Raw genomic sequence first — 19205 nt, forward strand, 5'->3', positions numbered from 1 at the left:
AAATTGCTAATTACTTCCCAATCCAATCATCAAATGGCCGAGGAAGAGAACACAGAAGGGGCGATCCGGCCCCAATTTCCAACTGGAAGGGTCAAGAGAATCGTGAAACTGGACAAAGACATCAACAAAATCAACTCAGACGCTTTATTACTGGTTTCCCGATCCACCGAGCTATTTCTACAATTCCTCTCAGAGAAGTCGGCAGAAGTTGCAATCGAGAAGAAGCGAAAGATCGTGAAACTAGATCACATCCGAGTTGCCGTTAAGAGGCATCAGCCAACTGGTGATTTTCTGCTTGACTCGCTTCCCGTGCCAACTCAGTTATCCGATAAACCACCAGCTGAGAAGACTCGTCACGATAAACCTCTCCCTCCTGGCACTCGCCGGATTGACTATTTCTTCGCTAAGTCGGCAAATGAAGCTCCGGTTCAGATAAATGAAAGCTAGATGCTTTTATTTCTATCTTCACATTATTTTGCTTAGTTGAAAGTTGAAACAGAATATATTTTTAGCTTTATAATATAAAGAATCTTTTTTTTTTATCTTGTTTTGTTTGAATTAATTTGGTGATTGGATTCATAGATTATTGCTCAATGAAGTGAAATAATGATTGAAATCTTTTCGTTTAATAAGGTTATTTGAACTTATTTCTGATGCGAGTCTTCATTAAAGCATTTATGCATTAAGTTAACAAGTTCATATTGCTTGTATTTTTTCTTTTTCCTTTTTTTTTTTAATTTAAATTGAATGGTTGAAGTTGGGCGCAGCAATGGTTCTATTCGTATCTGGATCCCAGACTGTAATTAGACAGCTTTCCTATCTTCTCGAATCAAATTGGAATCGGCCCGAACCAGAGCCATGGTCTGGTTAGGGGTCCCTCGTTTCAGGAACCAGAACCGGTGGCCGCCTCTATTGACGGGGATGATATTACCTGTATTATCTGAAATTTGTAACTATAAGCAATTGTTTATGATTAAGCAGTGTACCAAAATTCTTGACATTCAATATTTGGGGACAACAATGTGACCAATCAATTAGGAAAATCTGAGCGTCTTGATTAAAAACATGCTTGCATAGTTGCATAGACCTGTAGATGTTAATTTATTGGTGTACTGCGCCTTCCGTCTGCAACGAAATAAAACAATAATTGTAAAACTCCTAACACTTGTTTTATTTTCCCCTGCTGACAATTCTCTGGGTTGTAGACGAGTCTATTTGCTGCGGGGGAAGCCATAGATAAACATCTTCAAACTGATTTAGTGGAGCGAAATATTATTCTGCAGATTCTGTCATATTGTTCCACAGTAGGCTTTCTTTAATCTCTTATGCTTTTTGATCTAGCAATGCACGTGAAGATAACAATCTGATATGAAATTTAAGGAGATACTGGGCCAGAAAATGTTGAGACCACTGAAGCTGTTTCATCTCGAAGATGAGAAGCAAAGCCAGGTCGAGCAAACATCTTTTGTCCCTGTATTTTCCTTGCTTCCTTTATCAAGGATATACCTTGAGTTGCAGAATTGATGCTATTGTTTCCCATCTGTTGGATGCTCAGGGAAAGCCTTCTATTTAAAGGGGTTGCATTGCTAAGGCCTCCGTTTAAGCTTCTGTTTGAAAGACGTCGACTACTGGTGCCTGGCCTTGACCCAAATGTATTATCTTGGTCAACTACTACCTGGATCTGCACCTTCTTCTTTTCCTGTGAAGCAAAGGTCACCTTGTCAATAAGAGGTAAGAATCATCATTGTACGTGGACTTTTTCAGTAAGCTAACTTGTTAGTTGTCATAGACGCTAACATACAAAATAAGAAAATGAGAAAGAATATTATTTATGCATGCTTATGATGAAAATCAAATTCTTTGCCATTACAGTTTCAGATGATACCAACCCTTTGTCTTTGCTTCTCTTCCTCTCTCTCCTGCCTTGACATGTTATATTCTTCCAACATTGCCAACAGAGGTACCTAGATAACAATTCATGTAATTATTTATTTAGTTTGAACGACATGTAGTTCCATGATAAAATGATGCTTCTTTTCTGCAGTTTGCTTACATAATGCAGGTTTGGAATCATGCAAGAAAATAAAAGACAAAAAATTAATTAACTTACATCATCAAACAAGAATACTTTCTTTCTTTCTTCTTCCCAAATCTTGGTCTTTGCTATAAGCAAGGCCACCAAAACTGCATCATCAATTATTACAATATATGTAATCACTTGACATTGGTGGTTGCATTTGAATTTGAAATTCAAGAGGATAAAAAACTGTAGCAAGTCAAAGGCTTTTCACTATTCAGTTACTTTGCAATGACATTTCACTTCTGCCATATAACTGCCTGATTTGTGGGGATGTTACTAATTCATCTGGTTAACAATCTACTTCATGTAGAACAAAGGGAAAGAATCAAGAAAAAGAGAAATTAAGGACTAATCCTTGAAAAAGAGAACTAATTTTCAATCATTTTATTTAATCTCAATAATAATCATAATCCAAAATTACTGAATAATAGAAAATTAACTTTATTTCTAGAGCGTATAGTCTTAATCAAATTAAGAATAAAAATTCTAATTCAACTATAATTAGGAATACTAAATAAGATAAATTAAAAAATAAAAGACATAATAATAATAAAATTTCCAAACAATAAAAACTCTTCAAATTTCCTAATTCTATAACAATTAAAATTTCTAAATAAAATTGTAAACTTTCTATTCTGCATTACTGCTTAGTTTGTATTGTATAGCACTGTGTTAACATTTGGAGTGGTTGGCACATTTTATGGCCCTTCCAAAATTAATTGTTTGAGGTGCCTCCCCTCAGAGACAGAAACGCTTATTTTTTCTGACATGATTAAGTAAATGCAACTGGTTTTTGTAAGAACTTTAGTACCTTACCTGGGATTTTGTTGACTATTACTCGGGCGCGTTCTGCACGTCTCAGGTTCTTATGAGCACCTCTGCTAACTGAATATCGATTTTCATCCTGAAAATATTCATGAAATATATGACATGATTTGGATATAATAGAGGCCAAGAAATCATGTAAACCAATGGTTAAGAAATTAACCATGCTATATTCTTCTAACCAGCGTTCCTCATCACGTGCTAAAATCCACCTTTCAACCTTTTCCATTATTTCCTTCCTGCTAGAAGCTTCTTCTTTTGCTCTTGCTATCTGTTCATCCATGCTCATGAGGAGATCGGCATGGTCAATCTCCCCTTTTTAATGTGTCAGTATGCAGACAACTACAGTCTTAAACGTGAATAACAATGGATAATTGGAACAAATGATTCAGTCAAACTTACCCGAGTTTATAAGTGTAATTATATTATCAATCTCTGGTCTTGAAGGGATCTCCATGTGTGATTTATTGCATATATCCTCTAGCTCATTCTGCTTCTTGAAGAAAAGCTCTTTCATCTTGCTTGCCTTTAACTGATCCAGTCGCTTCACTTCTGATTCAGCCTTGAAACATTTTAAATAGCTGTTATGTTTTAGTTGTTTCTGATAATTTGGTTTGATAATCTTATATACTAACCTGCTGGATTATATTCAGGGTAAGGCTTCCAGGATCTGATACTTCAGCAGATGAGACAGATAACAAGCCAGTGACATGAGAAAACAGACGGCGATCTTCAGAGGGTGTGTCCATGAGTTTCCATAAATTTCTCAATGCCTTTCCTAGATGATGAAGCTGCCAAGTTCACGACAATTATGGTATGTCATTCTTTTATCATACAGGCAATATGTTTCTTAAACTAAATGGAAATAAAATTATTGTAGCATGAAAAACAATAGCACACAATCATTGGATTTTTTTTTTGTTTCACAATTTTGATTAATACTTATTATTCTCATTTCAAGTTATATGTCATTGTTGCCACTTCTATACCCTTATCATCAGACATGCTGTGTATTTATCACTGTAGCTCAGGTGCTCGATCCTGTCAATAAGGTTTGTAAAATTGAAGGTTGGCATATGAAGTTAGTAATTTTCACCTTTTCAAGTCGCTTCTGTTTTTCTTCCTTGAGCGATTCCACTGTGCTGTTGAGTTTGGCCAAAATGCTGTCACTTATATTTTTGGATATGCCACACAATTCATTCAAACTTGGATGAACTTTTGTTACAATCATGGAAGATTCCATTCCTAATGTTGTGGATAATCTGTGGATTGTATCTATGTATGTCTCCACTTGCTGGAGCCTGTCATTCTTTGAAATCAGCAAAAAGAAGATTAAAAGATTGAACAAATGAGTTCCTCAAAGCAATACCTTAATCACTTCTTTTACCTTCTCATTGTGAAGCCTTTGTAGCTCAATCTGATATTCCTCTAGTTTCTTCAATGAAAGATCATTCTCGTTTACTATGACATTTGTTATTGAGTCTTCATACACTGACTGACCTGCAATTTCTGCAGAAATTTTTTGAATTTGCCCTTTCACAGCTCGAAACTGGTTCACTCTTTCTTCTTTTCTCAACCTCATCTCCCGCAATGCTGGGGTGATTGCATCTAGCTGCTCCTTTAGTGTTCCTGAAATTTTTTCTGGCTGTGCAGGCAATATTTAATAACATCGTAAATTTAGTTGGACTGGAAGTGATTTCAAATTAGGTGCCTATATATAGTTACTTTTTAAACTCTGTTCACTACTAGTGTATTTTACTTTTCTTGATAGAGCGATAGATTGCTTACTGCTGAGTTATTACTGACTACAAATTATGTGCTACCGCTTAGTGTTATATGCTATATTTGCACTTGACCTTGTAATTCCTAATGCATAAATTATTAACTGGAAATAGATGGTTGGATAAGGTACCCTTCCAGGGAGAGATCGTTCCCCAAGTGACAGAAGGAGATGTGTAAATTCAGCTTCAGATTCTGCTAACTCTTGATGCAGGCGAGCTCTTGATATATTTGCACTGTCCACTTTTCTTCTATAAACTTCTAGACACTCCTGTTCTAAATCCAGGAGGACCTTCTCTCTTTCAAACTGGTCCTCACCAACTTCATCCCAGATGATCTGTTTCAAGTTAGGAGGAAAGGAAAGAGATTGAGAACAAATAAAGCATTATATTTGCTCATGAATTACTATCATGATCTCCTGAATACTCTTGCCTGCAATTCTTGGAGTAGGTATCCACATGATGTTTCTAACAATGCAGAGCTTCGCATTCCAATAGGTGTTTGGAACGAACCCATCTGACAGGCCCTTCAGTGTGGCTGGAAATTTTTGAAGTACTTGGATCACTAGAATATGTGAGTTCTTTGTGAGATAGTTCGGCTACTGGACACTGGTGGCTGAAAGCATTGGTTCATTTCGAAGCAACTAAGTATTGAGAGAAAGAGAATGATGATCGGGAATTTTGGTGCGAGTATTTGCTTAAAAGAAAAGGCTACTGAGTTTGGTAACCCTGAAGCTTTGGGTTCAAGGATCAGCTATTCCTATTAATACTTACGCATCCCCAGGTTCTACCTTTCACTCTCCTCTAACTTAAATTAGAGACATCCAAGAAAAAATTTATCTTATTTTATGCATAAAGTTAGAGCATCTCATTCAGAGATGTATGGCTTTTTTGGCAGCATACATGTGTGTTTTTTGAGCATTTGAGTGAACTTGATTTCCAAGCAATCTGTGAAGGTTGTCATGTTTAATCAAGCTGCAGATAAAAGTTAATAACAATTAAGCCTAATAAACTGCGCCCATAAAGACATAAAATCTTTGTTTTATTGGGTAGCCTACTAATGATATCGAAATCAGTTATCAATAAATAGATAATTTAATGGTTTGGTTCCTGATTGATCATCATTAATCTAGATTTTCGTCGTACATATTATTTGCATCATAGCTTGAGAGAACTAATAGATTTCCTTCCTTCCAATGATGATTAGGATTTACTATTTCATATGTGTATATGTTTGATGTCTCCAAAATTAATTGTATGCTTTATTCGAAACATCAATTTATCAAAATAAATTACATAGATCATAGATGTAGTTGTGATATCAAATTCAATATTTCAGTTTAACTGAGTTAACTCGAAAAGTCATCTAAGAAAAATAACTAGAAAAAGATAATTTTTTTTTTAATTTAATTTTTGTTATTATATCTTTAGACAAGTCTTCCACCAAGGATTTTTTTTTTCAACAGCTAAAACTCATTAATATCATGAAAATGTTTTTTAATGGCTATTTTAAATAATTTTTTTTTATTTTGTAATTAAAATGTTTTTTTATAGGAGATTAGGTGAATAATGTCTTATAAATTCAAATAATTTTAAAAATTCAAAGGTAGAAAAAAAAACATAAATTATATTTTACCAATTATAAAAAAGGTATGTTCTGTCCCTTTTTTTAAAAAAATTTTTGTGCAATACTTTATTAAAACATCTTAATCATTTGATTCAGGAATGGTAATGAATCACTTTCAACAGAACCCTTCACCTTGTTTACCTTTTCCAACACCATTTTAGGCTTCTATTGAAAATAAAGGCAACTAGCATTTTTTTTTTTCATCAGTGGTAAGCAGTCTTTTTCTAGTCACATGCCTGTAATGATAAGATTCACTCTAGGTGGGAAGATAAAAGATAGAACACAAGATAAGATACCTAGAGTGTCAAGGACCAAATCATTCATGGCACAGCCCATCAAACAAGGAACCGTAGCTGAGTTGAAAATTAAACCAAAAGAGAAAATTATATTGTTGCTCTTTTCTCAGTTTCTGTAGCAGACATGGCTTGTAAATTAAGGATAGCCCTATGGTCTGTCACGGTTCGGTTTTGATCCAAGGGCTAGAAGACCAAAATTATATTGAACGTCCCTTTGATTTTGATTTTGATTTTGATTTTGATTTTAATTCAATTTAATATTTATTTATTTTTTAATTTTATTTTTTAAAAGAAATTTTGATTTTAACATGAAACCGGACTGATCAATTGTGGTCCAATTCAAATACAATTTTATTCAATATAAACTTAATCAATTTTAATTCGATTTTATTTTTAAATTGAACTAATCTAATTTCAATGTCCAATTGCACTGTTCTGCAACATTGTTCTGTACAAGGCTAAATGTTGCCAGAATTTGGGCCTCATGATCTAAAACACAGACGGCCTGTAGCCTGTGGAGAGTCTAAAACTTGCTTGGTGCGGCCTTGTAAGTGAGCTGACGTGTTTAAAATGAATGCTGACGGCTATAGTTAGAACAGAACTAAATCCCACAGCGTTTAGTTAACCCATTCGCTTGACTTTATTTTGATGAACGGACTACCCTTAAGTGTCCCCTCGGGGACATCCGATAAAATTGGAACGATACAGAGAAGATTAGCATGGCCCCTGCGCAAGGATGACACGCACAAATCGAGAAATGGTCCAAATTTTTTTTTTTTTCCCATTTGCAGTGAACCTTCCCTTCAATGGCTTCTTCTCCTCTCAGAAGTTACTTTTCTACCCATCTATCGAGCGCTGCTTCAGTAAACTGGTCCATTTGCATAAAAAGGTCAGTTCATATTTTCATTTTCTTAGGGAAATTTATTGTATTCTTGATATTTGGTCTCATGCTAAGGATGTGTTAATTTTCTTCCATTATTGTTGGTGTGTTTGCCTAAACTCGTAAGAGGAGAGATCGTGGATTCTTGTGGGCTATGAATTCCTTAAAACCATAGCATGCAGCGCCAAATTTTTTCTTTCCCCCTTTTTATTTCAAATGGACGTTTTTGTCAACTAAGCAGTGGCAATAGTAATTGCCATAAAAATATAGTGAATAATTGAGAGCTCCAGCTCCTCCAAAAGCAATGTATAGTAGCACTGTTTATGTGAGTTTCCCCTTTTTATTTCAAAGGGACGTTTTTATCAACTAAGCAGTAGCAATAGTAACTTCCATAAAAGTATAGTGGAGAACTGGAAGGCAAGCTCCAGCTCCTCCAAAAGCAAAGTATAGTAGCACTGTATATGTGAGATTCTAACTGGGATGTGGAAACTCTGTGGAGGAATGAGAACATCTAACCATCCTTTTCTGGGTTTCCTATAGAAGAACTATTGATATAAAGTGTAAATAGTCCTGGTGGATGGGTGTTCCAACTAATTTTATAGTCCGTCAGTATCTTTCGCACTTGTAGTTTTAAGCCAATCATTGTGTTGTATTCATAAGCTTTAGCCCAGTGATTAGCTAGAATACAGTGTGCTACGATGTCCTTTCTTCCTCAACAAATTTGTTTTGAGTGGCTCGAAGCCTTAAATATCTGATGTGCTACATAGGTTCAGTAATTGGTTTTAGTCCCCACTCATTTAATGGGATGAAAAGCGTTGGTAAGGCCAAATGGGATGTTGTGGTCTTTCATTATTTTTCTTTCACAGATTCTTAATCACCAACCTTTCATGATAACTTAGCCACATGGAATATCTGATGCATTGAATGGATGGAATGTTCTATATTGATTTCCGAGTGTTTGTGTCACTTTAGTTAGTAGCCCTTGCATTAACCATTGGTGGACTGTCTTTGAGTAAAATTGCCCAGAAGCATTTGTAGACAAAACAATGAAATTTGGAGGTCATGGAATAGTTAGTCTGAGGTTGTATGTAATTTTTTCTATTATGTTTGAGCAGCATTCCAGAATAAGGCCTCAAAATTCCATTTATTTGTATGATTTTAGGGGTTCCGGGACCATGTTGCTTCAATCCAAAAGCAAATTTAAATGCCATTTTAGGTACTCTTAGACTTGATTCCACTTAGGAAACAAAAATCATGGCATTTGTTTATATACAATTGGTTCCGACCGAGACTCGAATTTGAGACCGCATGGTCCTAGGGACAAATCTATTACCACTAAGCTAAAGCTCATTGGTTAGGAAGCATATATTCTGAATATTCCTAGATTTTCCTCTTTTTGAGCCTAACATCAAGGCTATATGTTCTCTTCTTGAGCCTAAACTTCAGGCTACATCATCACCGAAATTCTTAAATAAACCAGTCAATGCAAAGAAGGTTTTTAAGCTTAGCAAATGTTTTACAGATTCTAACTTCATATGTAATCCTGAGACAGGTGGTTTTTATCGCTTAATATTTGTTGGTCAGGAAACAAATGCACTTCTAAAACATGGATAATAGTACCTAACTGACCTTCAATGTAGCTAAATTAAATGTTCGTGACAATGAGAAACACAACTACAAAAGCCTCTGTGGACAACATTTGGTTCTGATTGAGGCAAACAAAACTGATGGGACTTAGGTTTGAACCTGCCTTGTGTTATAGAATGATTCTGAGCTGAAACAGTGGCTTTGTTTGCAGGGTAAAATGCTGAATGATTTAGCTTACTTGAGTCTCTGCAATATGAGGTCTCCAGATCACGATTTGTTAGCATTCCCTGTCATGAATTCTGAAGTATAGGTAGAGGTAGAGCCCTTTTGAGAGTTCAAGAACGGTTAGTGTGTGGACATATGATTGACTATTGTTGGAGTGGAGATTTAAGTTGATCAGGCCCTTCTTCCAGTAAAAACCCCTAGTTTGAGTTCTTGACTGATGGTTCAAATCCGCCATTCACCAGCAAGTTGTCCACATTTTTGCATGTTAAAATCTGTTGTTTAATTTCTAGTTTGAAGGTGATATAACGAGCGTCCAGGCCTTTTTTTTTTTTTCTTGGGTTCCATTTTGGAGCAAGGATGGACTGGTGGTGGTTGAGGAGATCAACATCTGGATTCTGGAGTATTTCTTTTTGTACTCATTTCTTTTGTTATATAGCAGAGTTGTTTGAAATCGATAGGTTCGTTTTGGAACAGCTTACCTGCAGTTGACATACCCAGGAAGAGGAAGAAGAGCAGCTTTGAATCAACCATGAGAGATGTTGATTTGTGAAGATTCCTCACAGTTATTTGACTGCGACTCGATAATGCAGAAACGTTGAAAAAAAAATTATTAAGAGTGATTGTTAAGATATGATGAATAAACTTCCTCGTGTTCTCTAATTACTTAGGCTAGTAAATTTTTTAGGCTTTGAAAGGAGATGGGATAATTTCCAGTTAACAAGATTGCTGATGATTGATAATGGATTTTCATCCTACTACAAGAATATACATGCAAAACTCTTTTAGCAGGCCGTTTTTATACTCATTTTCTTTCATTTTCCAGTTAGTCTTGATTTTCGTCTGTGTAAGTGGGAATGCACCGACGCCAAAAATAATACAATAATTACTCCTCAGCATCATAATTCCATGAGTCTAGATCAACCTCATACTTCTTTTTTAAACAGAATGAGGTGGTTGAAGGGGCACAGTACGCCCATCATTGTTTGCCATGAATAAAAACAAATGAGATTTTGGATTCACTTAGAGAGAGAGAGAGAGAGAGATAGAGAGAGAAGGTGGGAAGAATAGGATAAAGAAACATGATTAGAGGGATTTTACAACTTCAAGGCTAAAATAAATCAGTGGCCTTAAACTAGTCCAGCATGAAACTCTTTGTTTGGTTAACTTGCTAAAGTTGTTTTTTTTTTTTCTTAAAAGCAAAAAAAGCAAGCACAAAAAAAGCAACTTCAGCAAACAAACCAAATTGAACATTAGATAGTTTCTGTTAAGAGAGAAGGGCGTAAGAAGGCATGTCTTCTATCCGTAGGACATCATCCATTAGAAGTTCTCTTTCCACTTGAGCCCTTGTGGATTTCAATACATCCTGCATATGTATCATTTCATTAGTCTATATTGATTTACTTTAATACAAAAAGGTCAGATAAGCCAGTCCTATCTAATAATTTTAATTTCAAGCAGTTATCTAAACGGCAGAGAGAGAAGAATTAAGTAGATTGGATTCTTACATTAAACTCCATGTATGTTGCATTCCTTTCCAGCCATTGCTTGTCCATGACCACAAAAGCCACGCAATAGAGCAAGTCAAAAGCCCATTCATTTTCTGAAAGCACATTTGTTAAACCATGCAAGGCAGCCATAATAATCAGTGCATATAAATGTTAAACCAGAACAACAAACTATAGAAACTCGCATATTACAAACTCATATATATCACCAGCATTAGCAAAAATGGTACTGGATTCCCCACCCATTTCCTAACGCTGGAGTTGCGTGAGATACTTCAGAACATGATTTTGTATAACTTAGAAAAATGCTTATTGGATATGACTGCTACTTCTACCTGACAGCATTTGTAAGAAAACTGATCTGACAAATGTCCTAGGTTTTGCTGCAAAAAAAAAAAAAGTTGGCTAAATTAGCAATCTCCTCAGAGGAATACAAATAAATTTGGGCCAAACAAAGACCAGGCTTGGGTCTTCTAGGTGTACTGTGGTAATGGGGTCAGACTAGCTTGACAATTAGGCAGAGCCTAAATTATGAGAATAATCATCTTATGCAAATTCAAAGTATAGGGAAACAGAAGTGTTCAGGCTCCACTCACAGGCATCAAGGTCAAGCATTTGCATGATCATGAAAGTGATATTTACACCAGCAACAGCAAATGGATACTCCCAAGCAGATCGCTTTCCTCCCTGCTTTTTTAGTAAACGTTGAAATGATGTCTGCCAAAATAAAAGCAAAGATAATAGTTTACAAATCATCAGCCAACACAACTAAGAGTTAAAGCCTTTGTTTATTTATTAGGTTCAGAAATATTCTCTTTACAACCTGGGTAAGACTTACCGAAAATGTTTTGGCAAAGAATAACAGGTTCTCCAAAGAAATGAATCCAGCTCCTCTGTTTATAAGGGGGAAAGGAAAGTCCAACTGCATAAGTGAAAAAATACAGATTTATGATAATTGAAAGGAGAAGACAAGCAGTAGAAACAACCTGAAATCAGTAGATGGATCTCTTCCTTGCCATCCCATTTCTTTCCATTGATCAGATATCAAACCGTGAAGCTTCCTATCAGGATATGTGGCAGACCACAGTGCTCTTAAAGCTTCCTGCCTCGTGAAAATCAGTTGCATAAGAAGTATAAATAGAACCCGGGAAGGGTGTGAGATAACAAGTTTCACTACTTCTTAGTTTTAACAATTGCATCTGTGTCATGAGAGATTTGATCATATGTAAGAAAACATTGATGTTATGGACCATAGCGGTCAAGTCTGTACCCTGGATTGGAATTAAGTAATCGGAGATGTAATAAAACAGCAAAAATGGATGCAAAAGTACCACACCTGGTGGTCTGGCCTGGAAGCATCGAAATAAATCTTCATCCTGTGCTTCAACCTTTTCAATCTTTCTTCCTGAAAGATTTTGAATAATCTTTTAGAGAGGAGAGGAAGTAGAAACATCTTAAAATTGGAAAAATAATAAACTTGAATGAAATGGCAATTTGAATCTTTTACAAACTGGCTTACAGTTACAGTCAATGGTAAAGGCAGCCCATTTATATCCCAAATAAAATCAAATAAAAAAATAATAAATATTAGATAGGATGGCAATAAATATACACTGCCTTCGGCTAGAATAAGTCTCAACTCTAAACGTGAGATTTGTACTTATGGAGAGGGGAAGAGAAAGAAATAGAACAATGAAGGGACAAAATTCAAAGCAAAAGAAAAAGGGAATAGAATAAATCCACGGAAAGAAAATGAGTAATTTCCATTTTATATATTTGTTCAGTTGAGTAAAGACCACATACAATTGACCATACTTTAACAAAATTCACAGTGAAAGCACCACCATTGATATGAGCTAAGGTTGTTAACAGAGCCAGCCAAGCCACACGTAAGCAACTGAATCTTGGTTCATCAAGAAACAAGCTCATTTACATATCAAACATACCTAGCTCTAGCTGAGTTTCTAAGTTTCACTGCCAAACCGGCCTGTTCTGAGCAACACTGAGCTCAGCTCCATTTGGCCCATGCAAGCACCAAGGCGTGTGTTTTGCAATAGGTCATATAGTTCTAAAGACTTCTGAGAAGTGGTTGCGTTTTGGAAGATAAATTCGAGAAGATCACATGATAGCAGAAAGCAATTAATAATTATTTCTTGCTCTTTCCCTGTCCTCTGGCTGAAATGTGTTTTTCTATGATTAGTATACTTGCCTGTAGAGGTGTCAATTTAATGTAGATCCGTTCGTAAGTTCCCTTTCGCTTGAAGCATACACAAGTGAGGCCCTTACCAATCCAAGTAGGCGTCCCACTAGTTGCATCATCTGCATATACAATTACAACCATTAATGTTAACCAGTTGCTAGCAAGACATTTTCTAGAAATTGCTTTAACAAAAAAGGTCCAGCACAAAAAGAAAGAAAAGAAAAGGAGGTCAAAACAAGAACCTAAAAACAAGCAGAGCAAAGGCAATAATATTTTAGCCACCTGGTTTATAGCTACACCAAAGCATTTCATGTCAGCAAATGAGAATGCTAGCAAAACGCTCTCAATCCTTAAAAGGTGAACAAATTCAGGTGGTCTTGAGTCCACATAAGATCACTCTAATTGACAATTTTGATTTGTTGCAAGCAACAAGTAGTAAATGAACATCTTTAGTGGTTGTGGCGGTGCAGAACTGGTGGGCTGGGGACTGGGGAGCTCCTTTCTCTCCCTGTCTCCGAAAAATTTAGTGGGGTCCTTGGAAGCCATCCGACAAAGCGGCTGGAGATAAAGGTCACGTGCCTCACGAGGGAGGTTTCTTCTTGTGTGCACGCGTACACAGATAAACATCATTTTATACGTATGAGAGCATGTATTGTAATTGTACCAGACATACTCGAGCGTCCGGTATTTTTGCGTGTGGCGCAGTGATTTCTTTTCAAGACAATCTCTAAACAGATGATGTGGTGTCGTCGTTTGCCCGACAAACATAAAGTAAGGAGAGTGAAGACACGCGCTGAGCTGGAAACCTGGGACCACAATCCGACCGCATGGCATCCATGTGAGAACTTGATCCAATGTGGTCGGGAGTGTACGACACAAATTTTCAAGTTGCGTGAGCCTAGAAGGTGCCCAAAAATAGCCAGTCAGCTCACTCCACTTCACTGTTGCTTTCTTCTACCACAATTATCGAAAAAAAAGAAAGACGGCGAAAGAAAACTTTTCACCATTTATATTTTAATTTTAGCTTTAAAGACCTCAGCAGAAAATGTTGGTTTTATATACTTATTGAAGCGTAATAGTGACATTTATCTATTCATAGATAAATAAATTTTATGGAGAAAATATAAATATATAAATTTATTTATTATAAAAATTTATTATATATTAAATACACAATAAATCAGTCTAATTAATAATTTTATTAACGAATATAAAAATAATGTATACATGTGTGTGTGTTCCGAGAGAGGGTTGCTATGTTATAAGCTAATGTTTTAATGGACTAAAAAATAAGAATATTTGATGTTAGATTGAGAATGGGGTTGATAGGTAAACTACGGTGGTTTCGCCTAACACCTACAGAGCCCAGAAGTGCAGTTGGACCACTAGTCCAATCAACACTCAACACGAACCAGATATAATATCAAGTAAGACCTGCGGGACCCGCCAGACAATGCATATGGACGGACGGACGGACGAACACTCTATCACAATGATGGATTTGAACCGTCGTCACTTGAACTTTGCTTCCCTGCAGTTCCCCCTCATTAGCGCCGATGTCAAAGCCTCTTATTAATTAACTCCCATATTTTCTTTTACAATGAATAAAGAGAAAAAAATCCGTAAAAAGAGCTTACAATTACTTCAGAATTCACACCCTCCACACTCCATCAATCGAAATATTCAACAAATAAAACATTTTTCTCATACCATCGATCATACAGATTCGGTGCAACTGTGCCCACCAGTACTTGGAAGATACACAGGCCATGTTCTCAGAAAACATGGATCCATATCTAGAATACCAACTAAAGTGTATTGTTTTCGTGCGGAATCAAAAAACTAATTTTCCTTTCTTTTCTTTCTGGAAAAATAATTAGAGTATAAAACAATAAGAATTAAAAGAAAAAATGATGAATGGAAATCTCAGGAGAGATATAGAGAGAAAACGAATCGTTTAATGCTCTAATATACATCGAAAAAAAAGTACATTAGAAACTAGAGATGAGTAAGATCGTTTTCAGTTCTAAAGGAATCAAAAAATAAATCACATTTGCAGAGAGACATAGAGAGAGAGAGAGAGAGAGAGAGAGAGAGAGAGAGAGGACCTGAAGAAGAAGCAGAGCCGTGAGAGCATCGGGTGATGGAAGATGGAGGAGAAAGAGTACGGATCGCAACGCAATTCCCGTGAGTTCTGACGACTCTCATCTCAGTAATGCTTGAAAGTTGCAGGTGCTAAGAAGAAAGGAGGGAAGTGAAGAGAGAGAGGGAGAAAGAGAGAGAGGGAGGGAGTGGTTTGCTGGTCCCGGCTTTTGTGAGCGAGTGGAAGCGATGAAGAGAGATGAATGACGAGAATGCCCCGGTTCCTTTCCACGTTTAGCTAATATAGGCCACTTACGGATCGACCAAACACAGGCCAGCTGTGTTATTTTTAAATAATATTTATATAATTAGTAATTACCAATATTTTAGAAATATTTCTTCCTTACCGTATTTAATCAACTATGGTCAGAGAAGGGAAGAAAAAAATTTTAATTTTCTTTTTTTATTGAGAAAAAAGAAAAATTAAAATTTTCGATTTTTGTAAGAAGGAAAATGAAAAAGAAAAAAATTTATGAGATTTGTGTGAAGAACATGAAACACTATTTTGAGTTATTTTATTTTTTATTTAAATTAAAAAAAAGTGAAAAGTAGTATTAGTTTGTATGTTTTCCTACAATGTCCTTTAGTTTTATTTATTTTAATTTATAATTTTGTAAATGATTTTATTTTAATTCAAATTAAAAGTATACATAATTAAAATATTTATTCAAATGTAAATAACAAAAGGTAAATTTGATGTGAGAATAAATTATTATTTAATTAGTATAATTATATTATAAATAATTATATTAAATAAAAAAATTATTCAACCAAAAAATATATTTGATTCTGCTTTAATAGATTGGCGAAAAAAATAAAGGACAAATTTTAGAGGAAAAATGAAGCCATGCACCCTCTATTAAGATCTATATATATGAAATAATAAATATAAAAATTTTGATATGAATACTTAATTTAAAAGTTATTAAATTTATTTTTATATGAAATTAAATTTTTAGTAAATATTTAAACATAAAATATGAATAAATAATATAATCAAAATAAATGTAATTATAAATAATAAAAAATTTAATTAAAATAATATATTTTATCAATTTGAGAATAATTATTAAAATTGATATAAAAAATAAAAAAAGAATTAATATTAATAATATAAGTAAATATTTAAATTATTTTTATCAATTAAATAATACAATTAAATTAATTATTAAAATTGAAATTAATATGAAAGTTTAAGATTAAATTAATAAAATTTAAAAATTAATTTAATAAAAAAATTATGAAAGTTTTGACTGTTTTTAATTATTTATCTAAATTTTAAAATAAAAATAAAATTTAATGAGTTTATAAACTTTAATAATTTAATTAAATCGAGTAAATTTAAAAAAAATATAATTTAAAAAATGAAAAAATAAAAGATAGTAAGGAGAGGGCGAAAATTAAACACTACAAGATAATAAATAATAGAGATTAGGAACCATTTGTTTGTACTTTTGCCAAAGGAAGCGGACATGTGTGGGTTCTTGGTGACAGGAAGTCTTCAGATTCCACACGAGGCAGGCCCGTCTGCAGAAATCTCCGATCCGACCAATTAATTGACTTCAAAAAATCAACGGACGGATGACGCTACCGCCACTTTCAGTAAAGAGAATGTAAACCACACCCCAATCAATACCTTCTCTTATTCTTATCATCAAATAAATTATTTTTAAAAAAATAATTTAATTAAATTTTTATAAAATCATATTTTATTTTCATTTTTTAAAATATAAATATTTTAAATTAAAAAAATAAATTCTTTTTAATATTAAAAAAATGTTAATATAGAGCTTAAAATATTGTATTTTTTCTACGATATTAAATGATTTTTAATTGCTAATTTATTAATTACTTACAATTTTTCACTAATTTTATAAGATATTTTTAGATGAATATTTTATTAGATATAAATAAAATCTCCCATTTATTTTCTATTAACCATGAAAATGCCATCCGTTGTTGAAACGTGGCAGAACACAATAGCGCGTGGTCGTGGCATGACAAACAAGAAATTAATTATGGGAATTCTCACGACAAAAGCCATGAAAAAAGCCTAATGCTTTTGGAGTTAGCGAACTAACTTTATTGTTATGTATCTATCTATCGGCTCTTATGATTTTAGATTTGATCAGACTGCCACGTGGCTATAAATATAAAATTGAAAAATTAAAAATTATAATATATAATAAGCATGATAGTTACACGATTTTTAATTGACTACTCATTTTTAAATTTAATTTAAAATATATTTTTAATTTATAAATTAAATTTAAAATAAATAAATAATTAATTATTTAATAAAATTATTTTAAAATAATTTTATAATACCCAATTCAATTAAATTTTTATTTTAAAAATTTAAAACTCACTAGAAATAATTTTATAAAATTTAATTAAAATATATTTAAAAGTAGTTTAATTAATTAAATTATTAAAAAATATAATTACTGTTAATAATTATTAAAATAAAATAATATTAATATTTTTAAAATTATTAAAATAATATAATTTTTAAAATATTTTTACTTATAATTTTTTACTTATTTTAAATAAATTTTTTAACATATATATCAAATCAAATATTAATTTACTTATAATTTTTTACTTATAAACAGATTTAACTGACTTATAAATCAAGTTAAATATTCTTTTATAATTTATAGATTAATTTCTAGTGTAAGTTAATAGTAATTTTTATTTTTAAAATTTATTTTCATTTATAATATAATATTATATTATGTTTTTAGGAATTAATTTATTAATAAAAATAAAATGTATGTGAAAATTAAATTATTAGTGAAAATAAAATTTTAATACTAAATTATGAAGAATTAATATGTAAGTTTCGTTAAATTTAGATACTTTTATTATAATTTACTCATATATAAATGCATGTTTTGCGGACCATTTTGAACATTAAAAGCATAGCAAAATGACAAGAAGAATCAGGGACGTGTCCCACGCTGCACCATCTATAGCCGTCCAATTTGCCTCGAGCAGCCACATGGCCTACAATAGTAGATAGCTTGCAGATTAATGGTTAAACAAATCTTAATCCAAAAGAGTAGCTTTTAATCAAAAGGTTAAAATTTGGCTACAAATTACTACATGCATCGAGATGAGATAAAGTTGAACAAGCCGACAAGATCTGACTATGAACATTGTCTATTTACTGATAACAGTATAATTTTACTCAACATTTAACTTAAATCCAATTCTAAACTAACACCAAATTCAATAATTATTTGAACCCCTACTGTAATTAGAAACTATAATAATAATAATTAAATTTTAATTATAAATTAATTAAATCAACTATATATATTCTTTTTTTTCACCATTTAACTCTGTTTAAAATGAATTCTATCATTAAAACAAAAATAAAATTTAGATAAATTAAATTCAACTATATGAATATATAAGCTAATAGGCACATTAAGATTTCGTTTAGTTAACAGAATAACATATAGGAAGATAAAGAATAGAATAACCATGGTCCCCTCCCTATGGATCTAATCAGAAAAACCAAAATTGAGTGCATAAGAGGAAGGCTTTTTTTCTTTTTCACCTTTCGTTACCCGGATGCTTTTAGCTGTCAATAACTCGATATACTCTGTTTCAGAAATTCCAGTGGCTGCAAACTTTTTATGGAATCGAACTTTTCTGAAAGCTGGAATGTTTCAAAAAAGTCTAATTTCGATAGAATCGAACCTTGTAGAGGATAATTTTAGTCGTAGTAGATTGGCCGTCTCCATGATTAATCCCTGTTAGGTTATCAACAGACTGGCTAATTGCTCTTCTTTTTAAATCAAACGGGGTGATTTATGAATAAAATTAAGAATGTGTTTGATTTAACTGTTGAATAGTCTTTAATAAAATTATTTTTAGATATTACTGTTAATAAATAAAATGGCTAATAAAAGTATGTATCATATAATTTATTTTATTATTGAAATAAATATAATATTATAATTTTGTTATATTATATTATTTATTTTATTATTAAATTAAATATATAATTATTGATTTATTATATTATATAATTTATTTTATTATTGAA

At 33.0% G+C, this 19205-nt stretch overlaps 3 protein-coding genes, 1 long non-coding RNA gene and 1 other non-coding gene across 6 annotated transcripts; 3 read left to right on the forward strand and 2 right to left on the reverse strand.

Moving 5' to 3' along the window:
* On the forward strand, positions 1-542 carry LOC131181464 (DNA polymerase II subunit B3-1-like). Its single transcript, XM_058149599.1, has one exon. The coding sequence runs from the start codon at positions 34-36 to the stop codon at positions 445-447; it is 414 nt and encodes a 137-aa protein (XP_058005582.1). The 5' UTR covers positions 1-33; the 3' UTR covers positions 448-542.
* Positions 543-1023: 481 nt separating this feature from the next.
* Positions 1024-5468, reverse strand: LOC110638182 (65-kDa microtubule-associated protein 8). The gene is made up of 11 exons (XM_058149598.1): positions 5117-5468; positions 4818-5021; positions 4293-4550; positions 4002-4214; positions 3541-3696; positions 3308-3467; positions 3069-3220; positions 2897-2984; positions 2111-2184; positions 1890-1964; positions 1024-1699 (listed from the first exon to the last, which is right to left on the reverse strand). Exons 1-11 carry the CDS (start codon positions 5198-5200, stop codon positions 1376-1378), a joined length of 1788 nt encoding a protein of 595 aa, XP_058005581.1. The 5' UTR covers positions 5201-5468; the 3' UTR covers positions 1024-1375.
* A 1465-nt stretch (positions 5469-6933) lies between these two features.
* Positions 6934-10086, forward strand: LOC110638173 (uncharacterized). Its single transcript, XR_009149968.1, has 2 exons — positions 6934-7495; positions 8649-10086. It is a non-coding gene; the product is annotated as an uncharacterized LOC110638173 (long non-coding RNA).
* Positions 7276-7378, forward strand: LOC131181749 (U6 spliceosomal RNA). The gene has a single exon (XR_009150228.1). It is a non-coding gene; the product is annotated as a U6 spliceosomal RNA (small nuclear RNA).
* A 282-nt stretch (positions 10087-10368) lies between the features above and the next one.
* Positions 10369-15359, reverse strand: LOC110638172 (uncharacterized). Of its 2 annotated transcripts, none has more exons than XM_058149600.1 (9): positions 15112-15359; positions 13009-13122; positions 12140-12204; positions 11790-11905; positions 11642-11696; positions 11400-11520; positions 11139-11186; positions 10804-10898; positions 10369-10661 (listed from the first exon to the last, which is right to left on the reverse strand). In XM_058149600.1, exons 1-9 carry the CDS (start codon positions 15209-15211, stop codon positions 10563-10565), a joined length of 813 nt encoding a protein of 270 aa, XP_058005583.1. In that variant the 5' UTR covers positions 15212-15359; the 3' UTR covers positions 10369-10562. The 2 variants fall into 2 exon arrangements, with proteins under 2 accessions (XP_058005583.1, XP_021644322.2); XM_021788630.2 differs by having other exon boundaries at positions 12140-12208; positions 13013-13122; positions 15112-15358.
* Positions 15360-19205: the final 3846 nt, after the last annotated feature.

Source organism: Hevea brasiliensis, chromosome 7, assembly GCF_030052815.1.
Source record: "Hevea brasiliensis isolate MT/VB/25A 57/8 chromosome 7, ASM3005281v1, whole genome shotgun sequence".
Classification (NCBI taxonomy): domain Eukaryota; kingdom Viridiplantae; phylum Streptophyta; class Magnoliopsida; order Malpighiales; family Euphorbiaceae; genus Hevea; species Hevea brasiliensis.